This window comes from Orycteropus afer, unplaced genomic scaffold (assembly GCF_000298275.1).
Source record: "Orycteropus afer afer isolate SDZICR_OR568_19922 unplaced genomic scaffold, OryAfe1.0 scaffold00019, whole genome shotgun sequence".
Classification (NCBI taxonomy): Eukaryota; Metazoa; Chordata; class Mammalia; order Tubulidentata; family Orycteropodidae; genus Orycteropus; species Orycteropus afer.
The window spans coordinates 578,515-587,972 of NW_006921606.1; the positions used below are offsets into that span (position 1 = coordinate 578,515).

The following is a 9,458-nucleotide window of genomic DNA, read 5'->3' on the forward strand; positions in this document are numbered from 1 at the left end:
AAATTTCATTCTTAAACAGTAACACATATATTTGTCAAGCAGACATAATTATTTTATTTTAAGCAAGAGTGTTATTACCTGCCATTGCTGGGTTGCTGTGGAGAATGTCTAGAATGATCAGAAGGCTCTGACCTTTGGTCAGGGGATCGGGACTGGCTGCGGCGGGGGGCCTTGTCGTGTGATCGATTGGAATGATCTGATGCCAATGACTGAATTTCTGAAATGTCTGTTAAATAAAAGGATGCTATTTATTTTCTCATAAAATGATTATAGTAAAATATAAGGCACTCCAATGATAACTGAAACAAGATGCTAAAGCTGGTGAACAAATTAACTGTGCTGAGCTTTCTATAGAAAAAAATATATATACTTTTTAAACAATTGTAATTTTTATGTTTTAAAGGTATCTGGATTATAGAAAATTAGCATTTCACTCAAGTGTATCAAACCTTCCTAGTATTTTTAGAAGTAAATAATTTAAAGGGAACCTCCAAGAAGAACCATACTCACCATCTCGCTCAGAGGCATTAGCAGAGTGGATACTGTCAGAAAGATCAGGGACATTCAGTAGGGTAGCCCGTTCATCTCTTTGAACTACCATTTTCAACTTGCCTTTAGATCTTTCTATCAACGTCTTTGCATCTGTCAATGACATATTTTCTGTCACAGTACCATTTATCTGCAACAGAAAAGAAGCTATAGGTTGAAAGTAAATGACAAACAAAAATACAAATATTGACTTAGTCTATTATGGACAGGAATATCCAAACTACTCCTTGGCTTGCTGTAAGAAACAAAGTATTTCTTTTATATTTTTCTAAATTATCAAAGAATTCCATCTTTCCGAAACAAAATCTGTTCCTCTCTTAGAAAAACCCAAATTAACATCCTTATCCCTTCCCCCTAAAAAAGCTGATTGCTTTCTATTACTTTTAAGCAAACTAATAAAATAAACAAACATTCTAAAAATACCTGAATCAATTATCAAAAACACTTATTATAGAACAGACATATCTACCCACAAAGTTCCTGCTGTTGCATGATAGACATCGGTAGCAATTAATTCTCTGAGAATGACCCCATACTTGAAGTACCAGTGTTGGTAAATAATATAGGACAGTGGCAAACCCAGTCCCCCCTCCCGAAAACGAATATTTATTTTCAATTCTTTGGCAGAATTGGTCCAAATGTGGAGAGTATATATAGTAAATCTAGAAACTGTTTTCCATTTCAGATCATTAAAATTTAAGAATATGACTATACCTTCAAAACAACATCGCCTTCTTGAATATTGCCATCTCTTGCTGCCAAACTATCTTGTGAAATTTCCTTTACAAATATATGGCTGGCCAATCGAAGACCATACTCTGAAATATATTTAAATGTCTTTAGTGTAAAAGGCCTAAGACACTTAAATAGAGTTTAAAAGTATATGACCAATAATCACTGCATAAAGAGTTTTTAAATACAGTCAGTAACAAGAAATTAGTCTTAGCTACCCACAAATCAGATATTTCCTCTAATCGTCAAAAAGTTTGCTATGTCTGACATACTATACAAAACACTGTTTCACCTCCTACTTTTGCAAGTAGCAACTGGGATCTTAAAAACTTGCAAGTAGCCATCTAGATGCAATAATGGGTCTCTCCTGGTCCATAGCAAAGAAGAATGAAGAAAACCAGATTCATGGAAACAATTAGTCCTCATGACTGGTACACAATGCGATCCTCAGCCTATACGACTGAGACCAGCTAGATGGTTCCTGACTACCACTGTCAACCACTCGGAGGGGGAACTATGTAGGACATCCTGGATAGAGAGGGAGAACAATGTGGAACAAAACTCAAAATCATTTGGGGGCGCGGGGAGAGGGGACCAGGTTTGCTGGTCTGATAGAGCCAGGTGGAATCACTGAGACTATGGTCCCTAGCAGTCCTTCAGGTCTGGAACTGAACCCACACCTGTGGCTTCCAGCCAAACAAAAGACAGGCACATAAGCTGAACATGTACCTGAGGTAGATATACTCCTTGGATGGATCAGTCATGGGAGAAAGAAGGGCTGTTTATGCACAGGGAAACAGCTCACGGGGCAGGAGTGCATGGGAGCAATGGACACAGGGTAGAGGAGGAAGTGGGAGGGGAGCTATTGCATCGGGGTAAATTGTAGTCAATGTCATGAGACAACATGTGTGTGATCTGCTGTACAGAAAGTGAATTTGCTCTGTAAACTTTCACCCAAATCACAATTAAAAAAAAAAAAAAAAAAGTTTGCAATGTCAACCTGAAAGCAAATAGTGTGGTTCAAACAGGAGATTAACACACCATTTCCACTTTACTGAAAGGGAGAAAATCCTGAAGAGAGTAGTATTTCTTGCTGACCAAGCTGTATTGATATACTAGCTTCTGAGAATGTTTAATTCTTAAAAAGAAATTGTCCTATAGTCTCTTGGGACAACTCAGTCAATTGGTATAACAGAGTTCATAAAGACAATGTTCTATATCCTAGTTTGGTGAGTGGCATCTGGGATCTTAAAAGCTTGTGAGTGGCCATCTGAGACACAAGTATTGGTGTCTTCCTATCTGAAGCAAAAGAGAATGAAGGAAACCAAACACTCAAAGAAAAAACTAGTCCACAGCATTAAAAGCCCACACAAACCACAGCCTCTTCTAGGCTGAAACCAGTAGAACTAGATGATGGGTGGCTACCACTACTCACTGTTCTGACCAGGGACACAACAGAAGGTCCTGGAGAGAATGGGAAAAAAATGTAAAACAAAACTCAAATTCCTAAAAAAGACCAGACTTATTGGACTAAGAGAGACTAGAGAAACCCCTAAAACTACTGCCCTTTTAACATGGACTTGAAGCCACTACCGGAGGTCTCCTTTCAGACAAATAATATATTAGCTTATGAAATAAATAAACAACATCACCCATGAGGAACGGGTTCCCTTAACAATCAACTATACAAGACCAAACAGTCAACATTTACCCAAAAGCAAAGATGAGAAGGTGAGAAGCAGGGCAGCAAGATAAATGGAAACAGAACAAACAAAACGGAAATAATAAGAATGCTGATACCTTGTGAAAATCATAACCAGTGTCACAGAACAATCTCTACTAAAATTATTAGATGCGACCCTAACTTGCTTTGTAAACTTTCACCGAAAACACAGAAAAATATTTAAAACCCAAACCAAAACAGAAACTGCTTGAGGTCTTGAAAAAGCCTTGGAGAGTTGGCAATTTTATACTGCTTTCACTTTTCACAGCTCCTGGAGCAAAAATATTTTTGACCTCACCGCTTTTTGCAATGGAGAAATAAACTCAGAGCATCAATACATTCTACTCTGTAGCAGCACAAATATAGGCCTACAACTAGCCAGTCAGACAGTGTGGTCAAGAGTTAAGATGACAGTCCTTTCTTTTTAACAACGCAAAATATCCATAAGTGAGGCAACAGTAATTTGTATCTGTGTGTCAGGAATTGGTAAAAGTTGAGGAAGTTAACAGGAGAGCCTACAAAACTGTCCACCTGCCAGCTGTAGACGTTAAATTTTAAAGAACTAGACCAATGATAGGCACTCTGGTGGCATAGTCCCTAAGGCATTTGACTGCTAACCAGAAGGTTGGTGGTTCAAACCCACAAGCCATTCCTCAGAGGAAGACTGGGCAATGTACTTCTGTAGAGTTACTTCCTCAGAAACCCAAGGAGAGGTCACTATGAGTCAGATCCAACTCGATGGCAGTGAGTTTTTTTTTTTCATTTTTAATTTTATAATGTCATCCAGAAAAAGACTATCTCTGGTTGTATTGGGAGAGAAGGAAATGAGAAAAATCAAGATGGAAACAAAAAACATTTTTTAATACCGGATTAATTTGGTGACATACTACTCAAGTGTCAAAATCTAGACCAGAGGTACAGTTCAACTTAAGGCAAGGCAAATATACAAAGAGTGTCCAGGAGCAAGAACAGAATTAGAGTGATAAAAGAAAATGATGTTTTAAAAGACAGGCATGTGTCGAACATGCACCTGAAGTAATACACTCCTTGAAGAGAACAATCATGGGAGAAAGAGGGGCTGTTTATGCACAATGAGACAGTTCAGGAGTCAGGAGTGCATGGAGGGATGGACACAAAGACGACGTAGCTATTGGGAAGAAGTGGAAGGGGAGCTGTTGCATTAGGGTAAATTGTAGTCAATGTCATGAGACAACGTGTGTGTGATCTGCTGTATGGAAAGTGAATGTGCTCTGTAAACTTTCACCCAAATCACAATTAAAAAAAAAAAAAAGATGTTTTAAAGGATCCAAACAGTCTATGTGCTTTGCAAATGGTCATTGCAACACATAAAAATTTAGTAACGATTAAAAAACTGTTCTTTCTTAAGGTTAAAATGTATAAATGATCATACCACAGATGACTAAAAAATATGCCTTTATTAATTTATTCATTCCTTTCCATTATTTCCTTAGGTACATATAATCTATGCTAGGAGCTCTGGCAGCATAGTGCCTAAGACATTTGACTGCTAACCAGAAGGCTGGCAGTTCAAACCCACCAACTGATCCTTGGAATAAAGGTTGGGCAATCTACTTCCATAGTGATACCGCCTCGGAAACCCAAGGAGGGGTCGCTGTGAGTCGGATCCAATTTGACAACAGTGTGACAACAGTGTGTGTGGTTGGGTTTTTTTAGGCACTATAGATAGAGCAGCAAATGAGACAGCTTGTCCTGTACCCTGGCAACTTAACTCGTCAGAAAGAAAAAAACACATGGTAGTATGGCAACTACAAGCATGATAAAGATTTAAGATGGGGTCACAGTGGGTTCTGTGTCTACAACGGAGTCAGTAAAGGCCTCCCTCAGTAAGAAATAATAAAGCTGAAACCTTAAGGATAAGACTGTGTGTGTAGTGGTGGTGGTGGTGGTGGTGGTAGGGGCTAGGGAGAAGGTACTATGGAGACAGAATGGTTCAAAATGAATGTCCTAAAAGGTAAAAAGGAAAGAACCTGGCAAGCTGATGAAGCCGTAAGTCTAAGGTAATTGAACTTGAGAAGTAATGAAGAGAAGGACAAAAGAATGAGACCAAGAAGTTTAACAGAGGATCCTCTAACTATATGAAGGAGTCCACAAAATGGACTGGAAGAGATACAGAAAAGAAGAGTTGCTTGACTAATGCTTGGTAAAGCTTAGGGTCAGCAAAAATGAGGAAGACCCTCAATGAGATGGATTGACAGAGTGGCCCCAATGGGCTCAAACACAGCAATGATTATGAGGATGGTGCAGGACCTGGTAGTGTATTGTTCTGCCACGCACAAGGTGCTTGACTCAAACTGACTTCACGGCCCTAATAATAAGATTTGATGGCTGCTTACATGATGGTGGTGGAAGTGGAGACTAGCAGAAGTGGGATGAGTTGAATGGGAAGTTAGAATTTGTTGACTAGGGTAGGAAAGTGAGGAAAAAGAAGATGTCAAGGATAGCTACCATTTATCTGGCTTAAGAAACAGGGTAGACAGAAATACATTCACTGGGATACTTCATAAGAAACAAAAAGAAAAAAATGTAAGAGGGATATGATGAGTTTCATTTGTGATAAGTTGAGTTTGGGAGACTTCTATGGGACATCTAGCTGCTCTGTGGGAGAAAAATATGGCAAATATGGCAGTTGCTTCTATAAAGGTTCACAGCCTTGGAAACCCTATGGAGCAGTTCTACTTTACCTGGCAGGGTCATTATGAGTCAGAAGTCACTTGACAACAGTGGGTTTGGCTTGATTTGCATATGGGACATCAATGTGAATGTGCCTCATAGACAGGTGAATATAGATATGTGGAACACTAGTATACAGACCTGCGCTGGAGAAGTAAGTTTTATCATTATAGTAGTTACTTGAGGCAACAGTAGATGAAACTGCCCAAAGAGGTCAGGTTAAGTGGATAAAGAGATTCTAAGAAACTTACAGAACATTAAAGGTGAGGAGAATGAACCTGCAAAGGATACAGAGAATGAGGGGGAAAAAAAACAACCCAGAGCTGCTAGGTAGGTTTAAACTGCCAACCTTTCAGTTAGCACTCAGGCACTTAACTGCAACACTACCTGGACACCTTCTTATTTTAGGCATGTCTCTCAAATGCAGAAAGCATTTATGACTAGTCATTCTGATAAAAAAAAAGTGTTACACTAAGAAAATTACAAAATTTCACTGTGAGATCAACTGTACAAACAGACCTTCATATCTCTTTCTAGATCTTATTCTCATCAACTCTCTAAAACTGACTTGTCAGCCAAACTGTTTGCACTTGCTGTTTCTACTTTATCACTCACTCTTCAAGACTATCTGGTTTATATTTCTTTGCCTTGTCTCCAAAAGAGTTCATACTGATTACAGTGTAAATTTTTCAGTTTTTTTTTTAAGTAAAAATGATATTGTCTTCTCAATATCATTCCAGATAGTTTATGACTCCCTATTTTTTGAAATAATGTCTTCTGTTGGATTCTGTTAAAAAAATAATACCCTAAAGCAAGAAGCCACCATGAGATCCATTGTTAGCAAATCTGATTAAGAGTGAGGGGAGGCAGCTAAGCTTCAGTTTGAAAAATGTTTAAAGAAGTCTGAAGAAGTACTATATTATGAAGAAATGCCCCACAAATTCTTCCCACTTAAAAACTAGTCTGCAACCAAAGAACAAAATCTGCTGTAAACTGTTTGTATTTGTTGCCCTCTAGTGATTACTGACTCATGGTAATCTATGGGTTTTAGTTAATTTATCAATATTGGTTCATCAATTATAACAAATGTACCAAACAAAAGGAAGATATTAGTAATAGTGGGAACTCTCTATACATCTAAAATGGCTCTAAAAAGAAATTCTATTATAAATAGTTAAAAAAAAAAAAAAAATTCCAAGATTTCTCCTCATAGTCACACGATAATTGATCCTAACAGCTAAGTGAAATACTAAATTTCAATTCAGTGAAGGTGTGACACATCTTGTTAGCACAGTTTATAGCTGGCTGTTCTAATCACAACAACAAATTGAAAATCAACTTCTGGACTCTTTATCTGGAAGTGCTAAATACTAAACAAAATGATTTCTGTTTTAAAACAAAAGAAAAAATGGGATGGTTCCTGAAGTCTACCAAAACAGATTTGATTCACAGCAACAGAATATGAACACAAACACACAAAAGCAAAACTATGAAGAGACAGTAATTTTACTTCTCATTAAAATTAGTCTTAAAATTTTCAAGTGAAAGTAATGGTAAAAGAATTGGTAGAAAATACCTTCATTTTTCCGGGATTTCACCAATGTGACTTTGGTGGGTTTAGCTGGTTGATTAGAAGCCACAGATCGCCTATCTGATCGTGGAGACAAACTTCTCTCTCTACTTGCACTTCTATCCCTCATCCAACTCTTCTCATTTCTTCTGCTGACCAAACCACCACGGACACTTCTTGGATCATGTACTTCCTCATCGTAACTATCTTCTTCATGGTCAGATGCTGGTTCAGGATCAGGATGAGCTACTGGTATCTGAATTTTCTTCTTCCTTCGAATAGTCTATAAATTAAAAAGATTACTATATAATCTGATTGATTTTCATATATATACTTTCAGCTCCTAAGAGAAAAGAACAATACATTTCCTTTGTCCTCTTAATTTCAATATGAATCAGAGATACCGTATACAAACCATTACACCAATTACTAAGGCAAACATTTCCATAATGACTATATTTTCTGCTTTCTTAATAAACAGGTATGATTAAGCAGCTATTTAGGAACAGTGGGACTAATGAAGTCCTTCTTCAATTCAGAAAGATCTTTAGGTTGTAATAATCACAAGCTAAAAGGGAAATAACTGTTAACTGTTGGTAGTCTGAATAATGCCATCAAAAATACTCTGGATGCTACTAAAATTACAACAACCTTGTAAGTCTAACTTGATTCTTTAAAGATTTCAGACTCTATTAGCATCAAGGCCCACAAACACCCTGACAGGCTGCTGAGAGAAATGTATTGTACCTCCACGCTAACATTCAATTTAGTATGCTGAAACTAATGAACTCAGATATACTTCAACACATACTACTTTCAGTTTCTTCATCTCTGCAATTTTTAGGTCTGGTTTGCATGCAAGAAGCTCTGGTGGTACAGTGCTTAAAGCATTAGGTTGCTAACCAAAAGGCTGGCAGTTCTAAGCCACTAGCTGCTGTTGCATGAGCAAAAGATGAAGCAGCTGGCTTCCATAAAGATTTAAGTCTTGGAAACCCTATGGAGCAGTTCTAATGTATCATATAGGGTCAGTATGAGTTGGAACTGACACTATGGGAGTTGGTTTGGTTTGGTCTAGGTGCACTGAGGTACTCTTTTCGCAATGACTCTAGCAATTAGTTGTTTTTTCTGTCCACTTATTTCCTTCATTCCCTGTAAATTTAAGATCTGTGTATACCACCTTCTGATTGGGTGGTCTCTTAATCCAACTGTACTTTGTTTTCCCACACAGCTATAATACATGATCTCATAACCAATGGAGCCTCTCTCCAAGGTCTTCTTTGGTAACATTCCTTATCATCTACTTTTGACACCTTGATCTTTGACACTTTTCCCTGTCCATCTTATTTTCTGATTCCTTCATCTCCTATTCCACAGTCCACCAATTCCCTCCTGATTTCACTTGCCATTTCCCAAAATTTGCATGAGACTCCAGGTGCCAATATTTAAATGACTTTCTAGAATCTCTTAACCCCTCAATCGATCATCTGCCATGACAAACTATATTCCTGTATTATATTCATGTTCAGAACACAGCATTCATACACTCTCAAATAAAAAATCAGTTGCCGTCAAGTTAATTTCAATTTGTGGTTAACCCCATGAGAATTGTGCTGCACAGTGTTTTCAATGGCTGATTTCAGAAGCAGATCACTATCCTTTCTTCTAAAGCACCTCTGGGTGGAGTTGAACCTCCAAACTTTCAGTAAGTAACAGAGTGCATTAACTGTCTGCAGTACCCAATGACTCCATTCTACCAATTTGTTTTACCCAACAAAGCTCTCATTTTTAGTTTAGGGGGATCAAGGGCCACTTACCCTCTAAAATTTTTTCACTATATCATTTATTTGGTCCTCCTTCCTCCATTCTCAAAGATCAAACTGATCCTCTTCTTCTATAAAATAGACCCTTCCACTGGAGCTCTTATTCTCTCGGAGCTCTTATTCTCATCCCTACCTACTGTGTGATAGTTGGAGCTGTATGTCAACTTGGCTGGAACCCAGTTCTGTGTGGTTGTTCCCATGATGGGATCGGATGACTGTGTTCTGAGCGGCCAATCTGTTGAAGGGGAGTTTCCCCAGGGGTGTGGCCTGCTTCCAGTATATCCAGGGACATCCTGGGAAGAGAGACATTCTTCTGGGGATCGGGATTCTGTTGTGCTGCCTACAACTGTGC

General features: G+C 38.2%; 1 protein-coding gene across 1 annotated transcript in view; it reads right to left on the minus strand.

Moving 5' to 3' along the window:
• The window catches only part of TJP1 (tight junction protein 1), a 520,689-nt gene that overhangs the window by 93,036 nt on the left and 418,195 nt on the right, over positions 1–9,458 (minus strand). Inside the window, exons 6-9 of the mRNA XM_042783575.1 lie at positions 7,293–7,569; positions 1,264–1,367; positions 511–679; positions 79–226 (exon numbers count right to left, since the gene is read on the minus strand). Coding sequence (XP_042639509.1) covers positions 79–226; positions 511–679; positions 1,264–1,367; positions 7,293–7,569 — 698 coding nt within the window. The remainder of the gene's footprint in view (positions 1–78; positions 227–510; positions 680–1,263; positions 1,368–7,292; positions 7,570–9,458) is intronic.